General features: G+C 35.7%; 1 protein-coding gene across 5 annotated transcripts in view; it reads right to left on the reverse strand.

Annotated features, from left to right (window-relative positions):
- The window catches only part of LOC138839044 (aftiphilin-like), a 69,500-nt gene that overhangs the window by 5,156 nt on the left and 42,537 nt on the right, over nt 1-21,807 (reverse strand). For 3 of the 5 annotated variants that reach the window (XM_070038687.1, XM_070038686.1, XM_070038689.1), the window contains 7 exons: nt 18,507-18,658; nt 16,292-16,418; nt 15,122-15,178; nt 13,127-13,249; nt 8,260-8,320; nt 6,640-6,723; nt 2,061-2,184 (listed from right to left, as the gene is read on the reverse strand). In XM_070038687.1, the coding sequence (XP_069894788.1) occupies nt 2,061-2,184; nt 6,640-6,723; nt 8,260-8,320; nt 13,127-13,249; nt 15,122-15,178; nt 16,292-16,418; nt 18,507-18,658 (728 nt within the window). Of the gene's footprint in view, nt 1-2,060; nt 2,185-6,639; nt 6,724-8,259; nt 8,321-13,126; nt 13,250-15,121; nt 15,179-16,291; nt 16,419-18,506; nt 18,659-21,807 lie in introns of those variants that run through there. The other 2 variants (XM_070038690.1, XM_070038691.1) reach the window with 2 other exon arrangements.

Genomic DNA, 21,807 nt, shown 5'->3' on the forward strand with positions numbered 1-21,807 from the left:
GGTTTATTGGAGATAAGAGCCTCAAGGACTTTTGTGCCCGAGCTGGCTTTGAACTTCAATCCTCAGATCTCAGCCTTCTGAGTAGCTAAGATTACAGGCGTGAGCCACCAGCACCCAGCTGCAAACTGGGTTTTGATCCATAGCACTTTAATAAGTTAGACAATTGCCAGAGATAATTTACTGCAACTATACCATTGCCCCTTCAGGATGCATGTGATAGCTTTAGCTCATTGTTTTAGTTGAGAATAAGAGAAAAATGAGAAAGACTTAGTGATAGGGATTGAGAAACACTCTATACACACAGTATGTTTCAAGGGTGAGTTTAAAAATCAGGAAAGCAGGCTAGTTAACGTGGTTTGGAGCTCCTCCTAATGGTACAAGGAGTACTTTTCAGCACTGGAGCTTTAAAACAATGGTGAGACTCCAAGGGGGAAAATGGTGAGGAAACAGTAGGTCTGTCCCAGGAACAGCTTGACAGTGAATATATCAGGTTGGCTTTAAAGTCACACATGTGCATTTATTTGCTTTCAGTTAACATATGTAGAAGAAGTGGATGAGAAATTAGGAAGAGAATGTTACCTTGAAGAAATGATTTAGAAAGAGAAGTTAAATGCCTGCACCAAGCCCATGATAGCTAGGCTTACAAGGAGGTCCCTGTAGTAAGGAGGCTTTGGTAGTGCCAAGTGGCACCATGATGACTCGGGGCAATGGAGGGAGTCTGTGGACAGAAAGGGCCTGCTTTCAGGCTACGTCTATTCTAGGGGAAAGTAATATCTGTTGATTTAATAAATATGGCTTACAATATAGTTTTAAATTTAAGATATAGCTTTAAGACAGAAAAGAGGAGGTGGATTTTTCAATAAAATTGATAAATGTGAATTTAACATGTGAATGGTGTGTTTATGAAAGAGAAAGCTGTACTAATCTCCTAAACAGGTAACTAACATGTAACTACTCTTCATTTATTTTTTATGCAGACCTTGGGTCTTGAACTCAGGGTTTGGGTTCTGGCTCTTGAGCTTCTTTTGCTCAAGGATAGTACTCTACCACTGGAGCCAAAGCTCTATTTCTGGCTTTCTGGTAGTTAATGGAGTCTCATAGACTTTCCTGACTAGACTGGCTTCAAACTTTGATCCTTAGAGTTCAGCCTGCTGAGTAGCTAGTATTACAGGCATGAGCCACTAGTATGTGGCCCAATATTCCTCTTTAAAATGCTGATGAATTATGGATGCAGAACTGGCAGGTCAACCAATCAGTATTTACAAGTGATATCCTGGCTCATTATGACTGCCTTTCTATTAAGAACTGGCTTATTATTCTTACATGTCAAATCAATGGGTTATTCCATTGCTTACTTACATCAATTAAAGGTTTCACGAATCCTATGCTTGAGGCCCTGTCTCTGGTTCCAACACTGATAGTTAACGGCTTCTTTAAAGGCTGTATCACTAGAGTTAACTGCTTCTTTAAAGGCTGTATCACTAAGAGGTTTCCAGGAAGCTTGAGAAGGGAGGGTTTTACAGAGGCCTGGGGATTTAGCTCTGAGGAAGAGTGCCTGTTTAGGAAGACTTCATACCTCCATCAGTGAAAATCTGGAAATATGAGTGGCTATTTATCCTATGTTAACTTGGAAGTAAAAAAAAATTAGCCTAGATGCACACACTATGAGTATGAAACTTGGTTCCCAAAGATGATCTTAGTAATCATGACAGGAAAGAGAAATGTTTCTACAATGACTTCTAGATCTCAATACTTTAATCAGAATTATTTTCTCATCAATGTGGCTTTTTTTTTTTTTCTACAAAGTTGAGGGAATTGGGAGAAGGGAAGGAAAAGCCAAACAACATCTGTCAGTCCTTTCCAGACTTATGAAATAACTCTGCTTTAACAAAGTTCATCATTAGACATAATTTGGTAACATTTTCTTAGGCATCTGTTGGCTTTTAAAAAATATAAAGTAGTTTAATACAATATCCTGAAACACTGCCAATTTACATCCCTTTTGCCTTTGGTCTCAGAATTCAACATTAGGGTATAATTAACACTACCTGCTTATTTACCTGGTAGATGTGCTTGTCTTCTCTACTGTGGACATGAGTCTTGCAAACGCATCAGTCACTTTGAGGCTTGAGGTGGAAAGTTCCAGCTTAGAAGTTGTTAATTCATACAACTCTGGATCCACACCTTGTAGTATGAAATGACAGTCAGTGATGGCAAACTGCCTGGGTTACTCAATCAGCCACAATCTAAGATGCAGCAGCAATGTTCTGTAAACATCTGAGCCTCTCACAAGTTCAACCCATTTGTAGAACACTGTGATACTGTGTTTATTTTTTAAACTACAAAAATAAAACTACTATTTTTTAAAAACTCGTAATTTGAATTACATTTATCTTTAAATTTATGTAGTACCTGCTTCCCAAATATTTTAAAAAATTTCTACCTTCTATAGAAAACTCTCAGCTTTGGATTGTTGTCAGTGTTTCATAAATAGAAACTCTATTTTTAAACTCTCAATTTTTAACTTTTGAGCCTTCCTCTACTTCCCTAGCCATTTTTTCTTCCTTATTTTCTTCTACAGCAAGAGACTTAGAAGCTAATATAAACTTCAAACATAGTTAATGATTTGGTTATTTTACATGACTGTTTAACTTAATATATTATAAACACATTAAAAACATGAACTATTATTCAAATCATCAAATGACCATATTGTTCTTTTTCAGGTAAGAGGTGGGAAGGAAAAAATAGTTTCAGAAACAGTGACATCAAAGCACTACTCTAACACAAAAATTCTTACCTCCAGGTTATATTTCTATAGTCTTATATCTAAATTTAGCAGCCTATAGTTCAAATATCTAATTAAAATTCAAAAGGAGCCTAATTTAGAGAACTGAAATGCAAAAGTCTACAATGAAAAATCCTCCCATCTTCACAAAAATGATTTATGATTTTTATAACTGTAATATAGGCTTATATTAAATGATTACAGAAACACTAGAAAAGCTAAATATTTTAACTTACTCTAAACTTTGGGTAATAAATATACTCCAATAAAAATGTTTTTAATACTGTTCTCCTTGGTGCTACCAAATTAGAGTAGAAACTTCAGTAGTTGTACACTATAAAGAAAAGTAGACTGTAAAAAAAAATGTTTTACTCAGTGTTGCATGTCTGTCTGTCTATCTATGTATCTGTCTGTCTGTCTATGTATGTATGTATGTATGTATGTATCCATCTATCTACTTCTTCAATTTTTACTTGTTTGGAGAGGAGGGGAGTTATGGGCATTTCAATTGTCTGTGGTGGCCTTGAACTCCTCAGCTCAAATGACCCTTCCATCCCTGCCTCCCAGGTAGCTGGACTATAGGTGTGCATGGTTGTACCTGGCTGGTTTTGTTTCTTTTTAAAAAAAACCCTGCAAGACTGGATTATAATCAAACCTATTATATCTAACAGACATATTTACACTAACAAAGTCCCTCTTTTTAGGATATTTCAAGGTAAAAAAAAATCACAATTGGCTTCTTTCTCTGTAGATGACTGGCATATATAAACATAGAACTCAGATGTTTACAGAAATTGAACAAGCAAAAGCGGCTTCCATAGTTATCAAGTCCAAGGGAGGAAGGCTATAGAAAATGTAAGCTGACTCTTCCAAGTTCTCAATATTTCATTAAGGTATAGTTTCAAAGTGTACTTATTAAATGGCTTCTCTGGTTCTACAGTAAGTATACGGACTGCATTTAAATGCACAAATGTACAAAATCATGTCTATAAAGGGATTCAACAAACCCCAGGCATTTTTCCTCCTCTACTATTAAAGGTTAGACTCCAAGAAATTGAAGATTAAATTGATGTCTAATCATATAGTGCAGAATAAGTAACTGCATTCTGACTGCCATCAGGAAAGTGCAAGGGAAATCTTAGTTTGGCTTACTAGATACTGGCCACTTGGCTGTCACGTAGTAAAGTTGCTCATTAAAAATATGGCGGCAACAACAACAACAACAACAAACCCTAAAAGATCACTCCCTCATCTTCCTTTTGCTAAACAAATAAATATAACCAAAGGACTCTTAAAATCCACCATAACAAATATGGTTCAAGTCTTCTGAAACAAAGCAATTACCTAGTTTACCCTAATAATTGGAGAGTACTTTTTTAATGAAGTTTTTTTCTCCCACAGAACCTTAATGAAGCATAGTTTAATTACGTAATTAAAGCTAGCCAACCAAGTTCTACGCCAACCTCCTAAGAATCACACACAAACTAACCGCAAGCTAAGACAAAATGACTTTCCCAGAAACAAGTCAGAAAAAGTGCAAGCAGGTGGTAAAATGTCACTGAGGCAGGTGTTGACACCTGTAGCTTGATGGTAAGTTTTAACAAAACCTAATAGCAATAAAAAGCCAAAGCAAATCTATTATAATCAAATTTATATAGCAGCTAGAGCATATTAATGGAAATACTTAATAGAAATATTTAAATGGCTCCAAGTGAAAGAGGACTGAATTCTGACTGTGCTAATTCCACTCTCATTATAGCTCTACGCTTTTCAAACTGCTTGCTCTTTGTGCAGCTGTGTACACTGAGAATGACTGCCAGCTCAGTTCTGTAATGTCTTTGTGTTGCCAGATTATTTGTGTTCCTATGGATGGCTTTAAAATGAGTTTTTATGTAAGCAAAAATTAAATCTAAGTCAAAATTTAGATATCCAAAAGAAAAAATGTAGCCTCATAACCTGTAATTAATATAGGTTATGACTAAATAGCAGCAAATTTTAAATGGGAGCTTCAGAATTCTTGGGAATATATTAATAAAGGAAATTTCCCCCTTATTTTGGCAATTTTTTGGCTGCTCCCTTTTATTCCATTAAGTATTATAAAATGTCATACAACTCTAGTTCATTCCAAAGATCGAATTAATAAGTAATTTAAGTAAATAGTAAAATATCATCTTGAAATCAGAAGCAGACAGACTGGTTTTTTAAATATACTTGTAAAATCTTGAAAACAAAGAAAAAGGGAATGAGGAGCTTAGACTTTAGAAAAGTGCCGGGGCTCGGGCTTCACAGGACACTTTCCTAACTAGATCTGAGAAGGGCATCCCGGGTCCCTAGCTTGCCCACAGCCGACTGTAATTCTCCCCACATATTCCACTATGTTTCCTAAACTGTTGGAAGTGGGTGACTGGTCTATCCAGTGGAATAGAACAAATTCCCAGTAACTAAACTGGCTGTGAAACTGGCCACTGGTTGGGCACTGAGGGATCTTCACTATGCACTCAGTAGCCAGCATTCATTTAGCACCTAGTGGTTGGCTGATAAATACTGGGCATTATTACCAGATCATCATTTGGGATAATAAGGACTCATTAAAATCAAATACACTGCCGGGCGCTGGTGGCTCACGCCTGTAATCCTAGCTACTCAGGAGGCTGAGATCTGAGGATCGAGGTTCAAAGCCAGCCCGGGCAGGAGAGACTGTGAGACTCCTATCTCCAATAAACCACCAGAAAACCGGAAGTGGCGCTGTAGCTCAAGTGGTAGAGCGCTCGCCTTGAGCTGAAGAGCTGAGGGACAGCTCCCAGGCCCAGAGTTCAAGCCCCACGACCGACAAAAAAAAAAAAAAAAAAAAAAAAAAATCAAATACACTGTAACATAAAAATGACATTATAACTTTTAATCTTTTATTTAGTTAGAAAATGGCAAAGTACATTAGTCCTTAGGTCAATAAACTTAGCCTCTGTATAACAGCATTCCAGTAACTTTTAATTTCTATCTTTTAGTAACTTATAGCAATTTTTTCTACTATTCTGTTAACTTTTATTTTCCTCTATGAGAAACCAGTAGTGTATTTTCTACATAAAAATAGTATTTCTGTATTATATAAATTATGTGCTAGACTTCAACATTCTGGAACCTAATTATGTATTTAGCAGCACTAATAAACAAAATACTAGAATCTGTAAAGCTTCTATCATTATAGGTACTATGTAAAATCTTTGTTGTATACTACTTTTTGTCATTGTTGTTTTGGTCTTGGGGCTTGAACTCAGGTCCTGGGCACTGTCCTTGAGCTTTTCTACTCATGTCTAGCACTTTACCACTTGAGCCAGATCCACTTCCAGCTTTTTTTGGTAGTCAGTTGGAGATCAGTCTCATGGAATTTCCTGCCGAGGCTGGCTTTTGAACCTGATCCTCAGACTTTAGCTTCCTGAGTAGGTAGGATTACACTGTGAGACACCATAGCCGACTACTAAAATATTCTTATATTTCTAATCTTGTCCTTTTCCTAATGGTTTTTAGAGACTATGCCTTAAAAAGAAGCATGTAAAAGTAATTTTCTATTCTGAAGGGGTGAAAAAAACTTGCCCTAACTTTTTATGATATCAGGTCTGTATAATACTAGAAACTACTGTCAGCTTTGAGTACTACACTGAGAAGGTTTTTTTAAAAAGATGTATTTTACCAAAGTTATTTGTTGTGGTCAGATACTAGAAAAGAACAGGTAAATGAAAAAGTATTAAAAAGACATAGAATATCCAATCTACTTGTTTCCTTGTTTATAGGAAAGTCGTGTTGTGGTCATGCTTTTAGTAAATCAATTAGAATTGTGGTTTTAACACTCTGCTGACCTGGGATTGTGGTGCTGCTGCTAGAGCTACTGTCATCCACGGGCCCAAAGAAATCAAGGTTCAGAAGAGTGGAACCTCCACTAGCTTGAAATTCAGTGACCGTGTTGGTAGGCAGCCACACAGAAGGGAAGCCAAGGGAGGAGGGGTTATGTGTAAAAAGGGGTAAGACACACACTTGAACATGCAGGTTATAATTAGTAATCATTACACATCTTAAAAAAATCAACATTAAAACAATGTGTACAGTATTAGTTTTTCACCACTAAGGACATTTCTAAAGTAACAATTTAATTCAATGTACATTTTCTCATGTACAATGTAAAGAATATAACACTCAGAAAAGTTTTGGTTAGTTCAGTTCTCTCAAAACTGAAAGCCATACCAGAAAGACCACGGGGAAAGCGTACCCGTTAAAGGGAAACAATACTTTAATCTCAACCCAACATTAGATCACTGTACATGCCCAAATAAATCTTTCATGTTAGTAATGTTGGTTCCTAATTAATGATTAAAAGCAACAACACAGCTGTCAGTTTTAGGACATGCACCAATACATCAACTTAGTTTTATTTTTATAACATAAGGAGTGCCATAACTGCCCTACCCTAATGCACAAGCTGTACTGTTCCCCTTTAACTCTGCAACAGTAACCAGAAATAGTATACAGTTTTAAAGAAGTTGGTTGTTAATAAAAAGCACTATGATTTGACTGAAGACACCAGACAACATCAAAAGGTGCATCCAGGCTTTCCTTCAGCGCTATGTTATTCAATTGGATGCTTTCCAGATATCCTAGGACCCCAGCTATAAGACAAAACTCAGTGTTTTAGACAATGGTAATGATAATTGCCACTGAGATGATGATGACAGGTATTCTAGACAATGACTAAATAATTTAAGTAGCACAGGAGTAGAAGTAACTATATCTCAGGGTCCACTGGAAACTCATGGTGTAACCAGTAGCAACTAGCATTGTGTGTTAAAGACCCCGTATTACTAGAACAAGTTACTCCTTTTTCAGAATTTTCAATTAAAGCCACAAGCAACATCAGTGATCTCTGGAACTGCCTTACTAGAATCTGGAGATAAGTTTTAAAAAGGGATCAAGAAAACCATTCAGTTTCCATTTGCATGTAAGTGCTCTATAAAATATTATTAAGTCTGAAAACTACTTTGAGTCAAATATGGATTTGTCTGCACAATGTTTTTGGTTAAATAATTGTGCTTTGAAGCAGCCTGTAGCCACAAGACTTTGCATCCACAACAAAACAAAACAAAATCCCCTAAAACACCATAAAGTAAAACTACAGAAAAAAATTGACACAAACTTGTTCTAGCTAAAATATCATTTAAACTATCTAGATATTGAGAAAAAAACAGGCTTATTTCTGCTTTAAGATAAAGAAATTAAAACTTTACTTTGCTAATATTATATTTGGACATTGACACTGTTGATAATAGCAACAGTTACTATTCAGAAAGAAAGCCTGAATTTCCAAAGAGATCAGAATAAGAAGTTATGTTCAAACAAAAAGGGAAATCAGCAGAGAGAAGTTTGTCTGAACTTTGTAGCTTTCTTAGCTCTAGCTCTGGTGCTAGAGGCTCTAGGGAGAGACGTACCATCTAAAGGGTTAGTAAGGCCGCTGCTACTCCAGTCAAACTGGACGGGGGGTAGAGACTCCTAGAGTTGAAAACCAAAAAATCAAAATTAATCAGTACAGGTGTAACAACAAAGAATCCTTAAAAAACAAACAAAAAAACTATTATAGCAAGACCTAATATTAGGCAAGGAAGTACCTACAGACAAAATTGGGAGAACTTAAAACTTCAGGTTACTTGCAAGTATTACCACAAACTAAAACTGCAAAATTTATGAACAGTTCATCTGAGAAGTGGAACTATATTACATTTTCAAACAAATTTATGGACTTATTCTATGTCACAATTTCAATGTATTCACAAATCACAATTTAAACTATTAGGTTGATTACAAGAAAAGTATTTTAAAAATTAGTGATTAAATTTATTTTAAAGGACTAGTCATTTAAAATTTCTTAACATAAATATAATGCCATTAAGTATCAAACTGGAAGTAAGCTGAATTGTTAGTGTTACTAAGTAATTAATTGTATAATCTTGTATAATTAATTTAATTCCTCTCCTACATATAAAATGACAAGGGTCAAAGTCCAAGGTCTCTAGTTCTTTACAACTTTCCAATCTCTCCCCGCGCTCCCCCCCGCCCCCCCATTTGAGCCACACTTCCAGCCGAACTCTCTGTCGGTTAATTGGAGCTAGAATCTTTTGGACTGCCTTTGAACCACAATGGTCTGTCCTCAGCTTCCTGAGTAACTAGGATTATAAGCATAAGCCATTGGTACCTGGAACAACTTTCTGATTTCAAAAGAAATTATGGGCCTATATAAATGGAGCCTACATTTTTTTAAAATGTTGATTTCAGAAATTTAATTCATTATTCTTTTACCTTTTTTGGAGAGAGTCTCACTATGTTCTAGGGTAGTCTCAAACTTGTTATCTTCTTGCCTCAGCCTGCTAAGTGCTGAGATGGTGAGTGTACAATACTTTGCCAGATGTTTATTTCATCAAGTTCTCTGACTTAGAAATTATTTAATCAGATATCAGATTTTTTTTTTTCTGAGGCATATTCTTGCCATGTAGCCCAGGCTGGACTTGAACTCACAAACCATTTGTTTCCCAAGTACTGAGATTATAGGTGTATAGTATCACCCAAGAATTTTTAAGATAATGAAAAAGAATTATCAAAACTAATTTAACCTAGGTTTGCTAAACATACCAAGATAAACAAGGTTAAATATAAAATGGAAGGCAGTTTGAAAACATTTTAAAAATTAGCAGTCACATTTTCCAGGTGCCGATGGCTCACGCCTGTAATCCTAGCTACTTAGGAGGCTGAGATCTGAGGATCATGGTTCAAAGCCAGCCTGAGCAGGAAAAGTCCATGAAACTCTTATCTCCAATAAACCACCAGAAAACTGGAAGTGGTGCTGTGGCTCAAGTGGTAGAGTACTTGCCTTGAGCTGAAGAGCTCAGGGACAGCACCCAGGCCCAGAGTTCAAGCCCAATGACTGACCAAAAAAAAAAAAAAAAAAAAAAAAAGAGGAAAAATTGGTATTTTTATTGGTCTTTCTTGCTTTGAAGGCAGTTAACTTGCATATTAATAGAATCCTCAGTTGCCTTTTTATTGAATGATACTACTTACCACTATGCTTTTTTAAAAAAATTAGGCATTATGAAAAATCTATACTTTTTTTTTTTTTTTTTTTTTTGGTAAAGAAACTTTTCTGTGGGACAGGAGCATCTTGTCCTATATTAATACCATTTTGATACCTGGGTTACCAATGATAGAAACATTTTGTACACATCAAACTGACCTTTAGTAGAAATGCCTGGAGGTTGAGGAATGTATACAGGAAGTATAACATTAACATTAAGGGTACAGAGGTTAAGCTAGTAGGGGAGAGGGGAGTATCAACTATTACAATTCTTCATGATAGAGATGGAAGACTGCTCAGCTGTTGACTGCTCAAATTTAGATGAAACTACCCATGTGACAGTGATATAGAAATACATACACATATTATGCCAATATTTTTTCCTGGTTTTTAATGTTACACTATAATTATGTAAGATATAACCACGGGAGACACTGGTGAAAGGACACTGGCTATCTCTGTACTATCTTTGTAACTTCCTGTGAATCTATAATTATTTCAAGTAGGTTAAAAATAATGCTAGAGAAATCATAGTTAATCTCCAGCTTAAGCAGAAGATTAACTAAATTCAACTTATTTCACTTTTGGGTAAGTTAGGAAGATGGAAAACAAAAGACCTAAGCAAAACATAAAAACCTAATGACATTTCACAAGAAGTAAGCCAATGGCTTTAAGCAGGCAATGGCTTTAAGCAATGTACTATGAATAATTACTGCTACAGAGACCAAAAGCACTAAGGAAACAAAGTCATAACATAAAGTAGAACAGGTAAACTGGAGAAGGGAGATTTGGTTTCTAGGCCTAGATGCCACTGATGATTTTGAGTAATCATATAGCCTTTCCAAATATGTTTGCTTATTGAAAAAACAAGGAATGGTATCAGATAATCATGTTTTTTTTTTCCAGTATTAAAATCCTGATTCACAACTAAAATAGTCCCATCAAGTGGCTCAAGGAAGGAAGTTGAAGCTGCTTATAGTGACTAGGTGGATAACTCTAGCCAAGGTTAACTCTACTGCAGTTAATAGTGTGGTTAAGTATTAATTGCACTGGCAGGGGAATCAATAATGGCATCATGAGTAATAGTATGCTTTTGAAATTCAGTAGATAAAATAAACAACAGATATCACTGCTATTTATTACAGGAGCTATTGTTATACTTGAGCTATCTTACCAGGTAGCAGTAGCTTAGAAAAAAATATCAATTGTTTTGGAAACAGGGTCTTGCTATATATAGTCCAGGCTGGCCTCCAAGCCTCCTTGCCTCCGCCTCCTGAGTTCTAGGACTGCAATATGTGTCATGATGTTCAGCCCATTAAGTTATTAGTAAGCTTTTAATTACTTATTTACCTAGACAGGATCTTGCTATACAGTTCAGTCTGCCTTTAGCGTTCTAAGTACTGAAATTATAAGCATGCATCACCATGCCTGGCTAATAAGTCTTCAAATTTCCTAGTAAGAGATGCAATGATCACAAGATTGACAAATCCACCCCAAATTGGTGATTAAAAAAAAAAACAAAAACCAAAGCCAAGTCATTGCGTAGCCATACTAGGATAGAATAGGCAGACCCCAAAAGTATGTAGTCATCATGGAAATTATAACAACTGTGCTAAGTTTGATAGTCACTGTTTAAGAATACATGTTTTATAGGGGGGAAGAGGGAGAAAAATGAGGTACTAAGTCTTTCCTGACACAATTTGTTCAGCTTCTAACTGTATAGGCCATGACTATTTCATTTGAAAAATAACAGCACTGAACAGTATTACTGCATGGCCAAAAATGAAAATGAAAATTATATACAGCATGCCTAAAACTAGAGTTAAGGAAGCAAGCAAAACAATAAGTATATTATGAAAGCTCCATTTTCAATAAATGTACTAAGTACTTACTTTCCTAATAAATAACATTGTAGGAATAAGAATGTTGATCAAGGGAGAAATAGAAATGCACTGTGGGAGCGATACTTTTGGAATCTACCTGGATAAGGCAGGCCTGTGAGAGAAGTTGACAGCAGAAGGCAGGATAAGGAAGGTAACCGAGGACAGGTTCTACCTACTGAGTTGTTTTGTCCAAACCATATTTTTTGCTGCTCAATCACCAAAAAATCCAGGCCCCTTGCCCACTAATTCTGTACCAGAAATAATCTGACTTCAAGAATAAACCACAGGGTATGACCTGCATTTTACATCTTTTCTATAGTATGTTTTCAAAACATTAATTCTGCAGGGGTTAGGATTCCCCACTCCCCTGCTAAAAGGATTGTGTGACCTGTAAGTTTGAGAAATGTGATATGCATTTCCAAGTGTAATTATGAAGACATGATATATTTCCAGATTTTACCCTAGAAGCTTACTGTAGTGATTCCTGGGGATTTGTGTGCAACAGAACATATTTTAGGAGAAAAGCTGTTCAAATGTCAGATATAATTGAAGAACATATTTTGGAAATGGTAATTTTCACTTCAAAATATTTACCCCCTAAAAGTAAGCAAAAAAAAAAAAAAATTAGTCCATTTTTCCCCAGATAAAAAGTGAGAGAACCAGGTGCTGATGGCTCATGCCTGTAATCCTAGCTATTCTGAAGATCTGGAGGACTGAGCTTTGAAGCCAGCCAGGGCAGAAAAGTCTGGGAGACTCCATCTTCAGTTAACCAGAAAAATGCTGGACTGGAGGTGTGGTTCAAGTAGTAGAGCACCAGATGAGCAAAAAATGCTGAGTAAGAGCTCAAAGACACGAGTTCATATTCTGGTGCAAGCACAAAAACAAGTGAGAACTGAATAGTAAACATAGTGGGCTAAACAAGGCAAAGGATAAAGGTAAGACAGCTTTTGTTGATTTATAAAACTTCATAGAATTTCAGGAAAAACCACAAGAGTCATGAAAGGCTGGTATAAATGCAGTGTGTACTTACAGATTTTTCTAATTAAGATCACATAATGTTCAAACTTTAAAGATACCTACTTGAAACTCTTGAAGATCGAAGGCCTGGACTGGTTTAAGGATTTAATCACCATTATCCTGTTCGCAAATTCTACCTTTGTTTTTGAAAATTACAGATAATTTGTCTACTACATTCTAAGAGATGTTGATGAACAATCAAAATCATGTCCCATTATAAATTAAAATTTAGAAATGTAAAACTAAAGGCTAAATATTAAGGACAGTAAAGTAGTATGTGCAGACATGTTCATACATGCACCAACATATCTATGGAAATGTAAGTATTTTTACCTGGAACTGATCAGATGGACACGTGTTCATCTCTGGTGTCATGGTGGCTGTCTGACCAATGGAAGCAATTTTTTCTGCAGCTGACAGTGGTTTCAATGGTTCCTTGGTGGGCTCTAACATACCCTGAAAAAGGTATATTAGTCATTACTTGAAGGAGGGGAGTCAACCCATAAACTTTATAAAAAGATAATCTAGAAGAAAAAAAAATCATTTGCAAAGTACTAAAGACAAAAAGGAACTATTCTTATATGTTGTTTACAGAGAATCTGTTTCACAAAGAGTGTGAGGACCTGAGTTCAAATGCTTGTACTGGCATCAGAAAATCATCTGTTCCACAATGTCTTTAGAATCCAAAGTATTTAATTTTTTATTTATTTACTTTTTTTTTTTTTTTGTAGTACTAGGGTTTAAAATCAGAGCTTTGTGCTTGGTAGGCAGGTACTCTATCACTTGAGCCAGACCTTCAGTTCCTTATCAAGGAGAAAATACACCAGTAATTACTAATGTCAGCTAAAATTTCAAATCTTTTAAAATTTTTATTATTTGTATTTGGCAGTACTAGGGTTTCAACTCAGCTTTCTAGCTCACGGCTAGCAATCCCTACTGAGTCAGGTCTCCAGTTCAGCATTTTGCTAGTTAACTGGAGATGGAGTCTTACAGACCTTTCTGCTCAGGTTGGCTCTGAATCAATTGTGATCCTCCAGGTCTCAGCCTCCTGAGTAGCTAGGATTACAGGCATGAGCCACAGGTGCCTGAACAAAAGATTCCTAATTTGAATGAACACTTATACCCAAGGCTCTTAAATTGTGATCCCCTATCAGAATCTCTGCAGTACCCAAGAAGTTGTCAGATGTGTAAACTTTCAAGCTCTACCCCAACCATCCTGAATATGGTCTAGGGGTAGTATCCAGAAATCTGCTGAAGGCAAGGTTTGAGTGGTAGAGCCTAATCAGTCTAGTAAGCACATACTTCCAGAGTTCAAATCACAGTACTGTATAAACTAGAAAAAAGAAAAAAAAAAGCCTGAGAACCAAGAATTAAATGATCATTTTGAGTACTATTATTTCTCTAGAAGAAATGAAAAGATTACTGAACATCTCATGTATAAGATGCACCAAGAGAAAAATTTAGGTATAATTAAATTTTTTATTTTCCAACAAACAACTTAATGAAACATGAAGACACATAAACATCAAACTTTAAAATATAACCAAGTCTTGATAAAGAACAGAATGAAAACGTCTTAGCTTTCCAGGATGGGCATATATAAAAAAATTAACTCATTTAAATTATTAATGGAAAAACAAAGCATTAATTATGAATCCTGGATCATTTTCATTTACTATAATTTGGCATTTCCAAGCTTTTATACATCTGCATCTTCAATATTATACTATTTAATACGTGTACTAAAAAAAGTGTTTTTAGAGAATCTGATACTTCCATTTCTTTTTTTCTTTCTTTCTTTCTTTTTTTTTTTTTGCCTGTACCAGGGCTCAAACTCTGGGCTTGGGTGTTGCCCCTGAGCTCCTTTGCCCTACCACTTCAAACGCAGAACTACTTCTGGCTTTTTCTGTGACTAATCTGAGATAAAAGTCTCAGACTTTCCTGCCTGAGGTGGCTTTGAACCACCTCCTGAGTAGTTAGGATTATAGGCATGAGCCACCATCACCCAGCCTTCAGAATCTTTTTTGAGAAGTTTAGAAAAGAATGAGTCCTTCAAAAATGTGTTTTTAGAAAGAGTTGTAAGTGCCAACATTATCAAGATAAAAATAATTTTGAATATAAAATACAGTATCTATACTTAATAGGTATAAAAATGTCCTGAGATTAATATTTAGATTTATGAGATCAAAAAGCAAATTATACATAAAATATATCCTTCAAATTACAACACTGACTACCCTTTTAAAATATATTTCCATTTCATATTATACAAGATGATTTTACAGGAAAAATGATAAATACATTGTATTTAGACACTTGTATACTCACCAATCCTGCTGCATACATGGGCACTATTACTGGCTGCTTCTTATTGCCCGTGAAGAGCTACACATGTGTTGGAGAGAAAGAACAAGTATTTACAGAATGATCTGTCATATAATGTATTTTGTATTATTTATTACACTATGACTAATAAATATTTTAAACTTCTCATATGGAGTTATGTGCTTTAAAATTTTTCCTCTTATAAAAGGGGCTAAAACGACTACCTTTTTGTTTTTGTGCTAGTCCTGGGGGCTGAATTTAGGACCTGGACACTGTCCCTGACTTTTTTTTCTCAAGGCTAGTGTTCTACCACTTGGGCCATATTTCTACTTCCAGACCTTTTTTTTTTTTTTTTTTTTTACTGGCCATGGGGCTTGAACTCTGGGTCTGGGTGCTATCCCTCAGCTCTTTAGCTCAGGGTGAGCACTCTACCACTCGAGCCATAGCACCACTTCCAGGTTTCTGGTGGTTTATTGGAGATAAAGAGTCTTAGGGACTTTCCTGCCCGGACTGGCTTTGAACTACAATCCTCAGATCTCAGCCTCCTGAGTAGCTAGGATTACAAGTGTGAGCCACAGGTGCCTGACTCACTTCCAGATTTTTGATGACTATTTTGGTTGGTTGTGGGGCTTGAACTCTGGGCCGGAGCACTGTCCCTCAGTTCTTCACCTCAGGGTGAGCACTCTACCACTTGAGCTACAGCACCACTTTTGGTTAATTGTAGGTAAGAGTCTCATGGACTTTCTTGCCTAGGCTGGCTTTGAACTTTGATCCTCAGATCTCAGTTTCCTGATTAGCTAGGATTACAGGCGTGAGCCACTGGTGCCTGGCTCAGATTTTTGATGATTAATTGGATATAACTATCTCATGGACTTTCCTGCTTATACTGGCTTTACACCATAATCCTTAAACCTCAGCCTCCTAAGTAGCTAACATTACAGGCATGAGCCCCTGGTGCCCAACTTATAACTAACTATCTTTAAAAAAAAAAAAAAAAGAAACATTACTTAGAGAAACATTTAAGTAGATTTCTGTTTAGACATCAACATATTTAAACTAAATGAACATTTTAGCTAATATTACATTTTCTGGAGAACTAGATCATCATAGCATGAACAGAAATTAACAAAATTTAAACATATATACGTTGATTAAATGTACTAACAAACTCACAATGTTTCGCGTATCTATTCCCAAGGAACACAAAAGCTTCTTGTTGCTGTGGGAGCCACCCCACTGGTATTTCAAGCCATGTGCATCATGGATATCCTGTAGCTCCGTCCAAACATCCAGCAGTTCTCTGAAAAGACCAGGATGAAGGTTACTCAAGAGCTTTCACTATGAATTCTAATTTCAATATGAATAGGACATATACATGCCAATTAATCTTGGGTCTAATGTAAGTGTACAACTTATCAAGAGACAACAGTCATTAGAAAGGCTAAGCTCATTTGAAATAACAAAAGCTCATTATCTGTGTTGATTTTTTTTTTTTTTTTTTTTTTGGTGCTGGTACTGGAACTTCAACGTATGGCCTCATATCTCTAGAGGATAGCTTTTTCATTCAAGGCTGAAGCTCTACCCTTGAGCAATACCTCCATTTCTACCTTTTTGCTGGTTAAATAGAGATAAGAGTCTCATATGTCCGGCCAGGCTGGCTCTGAACCTCAATCCTCAGATCTTAGCTTCCTGAATAACTATGATTTTATGTATGTGTGTGTGTGTGTGTGTGTGTGTGTGTATATATATATATATATATATATATATAAAGATAGATATACACACACATATATATGCATGTATATATAATATACACATAAAGTATATATTAAAGTATGTATCTAATCTTACACTCTTTTTCAGGTTCTAAGCTTCAAGCATTTCCTAGTCTACATATGCCAATCTGTAGACTGACTTTGCATATAGTTTCCCTTGCCTCTGGCCAACTATGGTCTGAAACTACTAAAAGAGAAATTCTAGTAATAATTCCTAAGTTGTAATGGATGCTTGTTCTGGCCATTTCCCTCATGCCATGCTATCACACAGGCACTGTATCATCTAACATCACTACAGATGGTGAGAACCATTCAGTATTTTGAGAGAGAGCAATCATACAACCTACAACTGTTACATTAGTTTTACTAGTTATTGGTTAAAATCTCTTAGCATGCTTGATTTATAAACTGGAGTTTTATCATAGGTTTGATAAATAGTAAAAAAGGAAAAAAGAAAAAAGAAAAACAACCCAAAACCCATCACCCCCTCCCCACAACAAAAACACAACAGGACTTAGTACTATTCAAAATACGAAGATCTTGCAACATACCTGCTATGGATTAGGAGTCTACCATGACTACTACTATTACTACTACTACTACTACTACTTTTAGTTTACATTTGTTATATAGGCAAATTTTTCATTGTTACTTTTCCATATGTTTATCACAATGTATTCCAATCAATTTCACACACCATTTTCCCTAGTACCGTCCCCAAATAATTTCAACAGGTTTCATTGTTCTATTTTCACAGTTACAAATAATCTATTTCAATAGTATTCAACTTACCATGACCACTTCAATACCTGTGTGGTATTGGGTTGATGCACCATAAGTATTTTAGCTATAAGCGCCATAGTTCTTGGTAACTTGTTTCTATTATTTGGCTCCTATTATTAGTATTTTATATTTTCTATTTTATGGTATGTATTATTGTTTAGTCACATTATTTCCTCAGAAAGTTTTGGATTTCAGGTTTTGGATTAAGAATGATCAACCTATGTCAAGTCCAGGAAAAGTTTTATAAAGCAAACAAGGAGTTAGTGAACAATATGAGCAGTAGTTATATGATTACAATAAGGAAAAACTAAGAAAAATCAACAAAAAATGAGGATGCAAATATACTGGAAAGATGAAAAGAACTAGTACAGGTAAAACCTAATTCTCATTTAAGTCAGTAATAAAGATACATGCCTGTAATCCTTGTATTTGGGTGGCTAAAGTAGGAGGATTACAAAAGAGACCAGTTTTAGATACCAGTGAGGCCCTGTAGCAAAAACCCCACATTTATAATACTTGGAAGTCAAAATATGTAACATTGAGTAGAACACTGATTTAGCAACATCAAAAGAAACAGTTCAAGGGCTGAGAGGTGTGGTTTAAGTCGTAAAGTTTGTGCTTAGAACACAAAATCCTGAGTACAAACCCCATATTGTAATAAATAAACAAAGCAACCTCAAAGGCAAAGGAGTTTTTTCATTGTCTTACAGTGTAACAGGATTAAACTTCAACACAGTAATGAGTTAGAACTTTAATGCTGCATGGTAACCTTCTAAATTAGAACAATTGAAATTAACATAACCACATGTTATCCTAGAACTACTACTCACCCACTTTCAGCTAAGGCCTCTCTTGTTTTTACTGGCAAGGTACTTGTTTCCAGCAAGTGCTTCAGGGAAATAACTTCCTCTTCAGCATCAGGGACAGACATGGAAGGAAAACATGCTTCGAAAATTCGCTCCAGACGGTTTAACAAAGCTGACTGCATCAAAACACCACACAAAAGTTTATTTTCATTTCTCTAGTTTTAATCATGTGATAATTTTATCATGAACACACACACACACACACACACACACACACACACACACACACACACACACACACACACACACACACACACACACACACACACACACACACACACACACACACACACACACACACACACTATCCACTACAGTAAGACAGTGAGGGAAACCTCCCCTCAGGAATAAAAAAAACTAAATAAAAGGACTGTAACTCCTCACTGAATGCTTTTTTAAAAATGGTGCAAATAGAATAGGGAACAAATAGAGGTAGCTGCATTCCAAGAAATCCTATCTGGTACTTTACACACATTATCTTACTTCTTCAAAATGAAATTACTACTGTATTATATAGTCAGAAAGTAACTTCAATGTTTGAATAATCTTCCCAATACTAAGTAAAAAATCAAACAAAAAAACCCAGACAGTATTCATATTCTACTACTCATGTATTAGAGTAAATCTAGAGATAGAGGAATGGTGAGATTGGATGGTATCATAGCTGATTAGAACTTTTCCTTGAAGATAAACACTTGAATTGTAAGATCCTTTTTGAAATATCTCAGTTGCTAATAGTGTAAAATCAGAGTAGGAAAGAATATATCTTTTTTTTTTTTTTACTGATAAGAAATTCAGTAGGTAATTTATCATTTTGGCAATCTTCATTACCTTCTGTACTTTTCTTTGTTACATGTGTATGTGTATTTTAAAATAGAAACCTTTCCTCTAAGAAAAGCCTTCAGACACATTCCCTAGAGTATTTTCATAGAGAAAAAAAACTCATTTTGGAGTACTTTATTACTTTAAACTTGTTTTATAACTTTTTTTTGTATCACCAAGTTTACTGTTTATGTGCAACCTAAAGAAACATTTTTTTCCATTTTCTGAACTGTATTTCAGATACATATGCAATATTCTTGAACACAGCCCAATGTACTAGTTAAATAATAGCTAGGAATACAAATTGTTAATAAGTTAAAGTCTGTTGGAAGATTAAATGTACAATTGAACTGATACCCAGTGCAGAAGAAACATTCCATACCACCACAGTATTAATATATTTCCTGCCAAGTAACAAAAACAACATTAAATTCTGTTATGAAGTATAGTCAGGAAAAGGGAACATTTTTATACACATATTTTCCAAGCCAATCTTCCTTTTGGAAGCTACGTTAGAGCAAAAAAATTTAACACTGCATAATTAGTCTCAGGGTACTACTCTTCTGCTAAGTCTACAAAAGTTACTCTGATACCACCTTCATTATATTTATGAGTGAGAAGGGAAAAGGTCTCATTCTCAATTATGAACCCTTAAGTAAAGAGTAGACTCAAGATCCCAAGGCTTGTGAAACTTGAGTGTGTCAAGGGGACTCAGCACGTACTTGTTTCAACAGGGGGAATGGACAGACATGACTCTGAGAGGGATCAGGTAACTACTTAATTGGAAACCTGATGAGAATTTCTCTTCTAGACAAAGAAAGTAAATAAAAACTCACCTATGACCAAATTTTATTTCTCTGTAAATTCAACCTTTATTATATCCTCTTTGTTATCTTTCTAATGCGATGGAATAAAATGTTTTTCACTGGAAGAAAGCAATGACCCTAAAATATATTTAATCAGCTGGGCAATATTACACATAACTCTTAAGTCTTAGGTATACTAGCAAAGATTATCAAATGAATGTAATGTTCTTGGGGAAAAGAAACATTCCATTAGCCTAATCACCTCAAATTTTTACTTCTCCCTCAACCTTTTCTCATAAAGGATATAATGTATATGGAAAAATTTTAAAGGAGTTTAACATATCTTTAGGATGAGAAACAAAATTTAATTGTTTCCATCCAGGAAATGTGGCAGATACATCTAATCCCAGTACTTGGGAGATGGGTAAAGGTAGAAGGATTGTAAAGACCTGATTCTAAAAGTCCAAAATGACAATAGCAACAATTAGGTTGCTTCAAATTTTTTGCTGAATGAAATAAAGCAGGGATCAGCTATCTATTCAACAGAGATCCAGACAGTAAATATTTTATGATTTAAATATTTTAAACCTGCAGCCCATCGATAAACAAGTAAGGGTGTGTTCCAGTAAAACTACTTACAAAAATAGGCACTAGGACAGATCTGTCCCCTGGGCCATACTCTGCCAACCCCTAAGGTAGAGCAACGAATAAACATTAAGTAACCAGAATCTACTAACGGTCTTACCCATAACAAGACAAAATTCAGTTCTGCAAGGAAGTGGCTAATAAACATTTCAGTTAATTTGTTCTTTCAAAAGTATCAATTTCTAACTATTCATGAAACTGATTTAATGGTAAAATTTCTTGCTGTCTTGTTCATGGTAGTAAATAATGCAAATTGGTATTTGCTACTAGTTAATTCCAGTAAGTAAATGCCTTTAATAGAAGGTTGTGAACCCAGGTACTAAGACTCAAGCTCTGTATTTATAACCTGGAGAAGCCAGGGTCTATCTCACAGAGTGGATGATAAACTCCTTACCCAGTGTGTGTCAGAGGCTGCAAGTTTTTATCATTACTACTATTATTGTATAGATGATATATTTAACAATAGCTTGCCAGAGAATGAAAACCAGGCTCAAAGCTCATTAAAGGTCGGGTGTCTGTGGCTCATGCCTGTAACTGTAGCTACTTGGGAGGCTGAGATTTGAGGATCACAGTTTGAAGCCAGCCAGAGGAGAAAAGTCCAAGAGACTATCTTCAATTAAGCACCAAAAAGTAGAGGTCAAGCATCAGAATTGGCAACTCCCCTCACTGCTCCCCCCCCCCCCCAAAAAAAAAGCTCACTAGGTCAGGCTCGGGAGGCTCATGACTGTAATCCTAGCTACTCAAGAGGCTGAGATCTGAGAATCGCATTCAAAGCCAGCCCGGGCAGGAAAGTCCATGTGACTCTTATCTCCAATAAGCCAGTCAGAAAACTGGAAGTGTGCAGTGGCTCAAGTGGTAGAGTGCTAGCCTTGAGCTGAAGAGCTGAGGGACAGCGCCCAGGCCCAGAGTTCAAGCCCCATGACTAAAAAAAAAAAAAAAAAAAAAAAAAAAAAAGCTCACTAAAGATGTTTCTCTACACCTGTTTAGTTTTT

This window comes from Dipodomys merriami, unplaced genomic scaffold (genome assembly GCF_024711535.1).
Source record: "Dipodomys merriami isolate MVZ:Mamm:240054 unplaced genomic scaffold, mDipMer1.0.p SCAF_290, whole genome shotgun sequence".
Lineage (NCBI taxonomy): Eukaryota > Metazoa > Chordata > Mammalia > Rodentia > Heteromyidae > Dipodomys > Dipodomys merriami.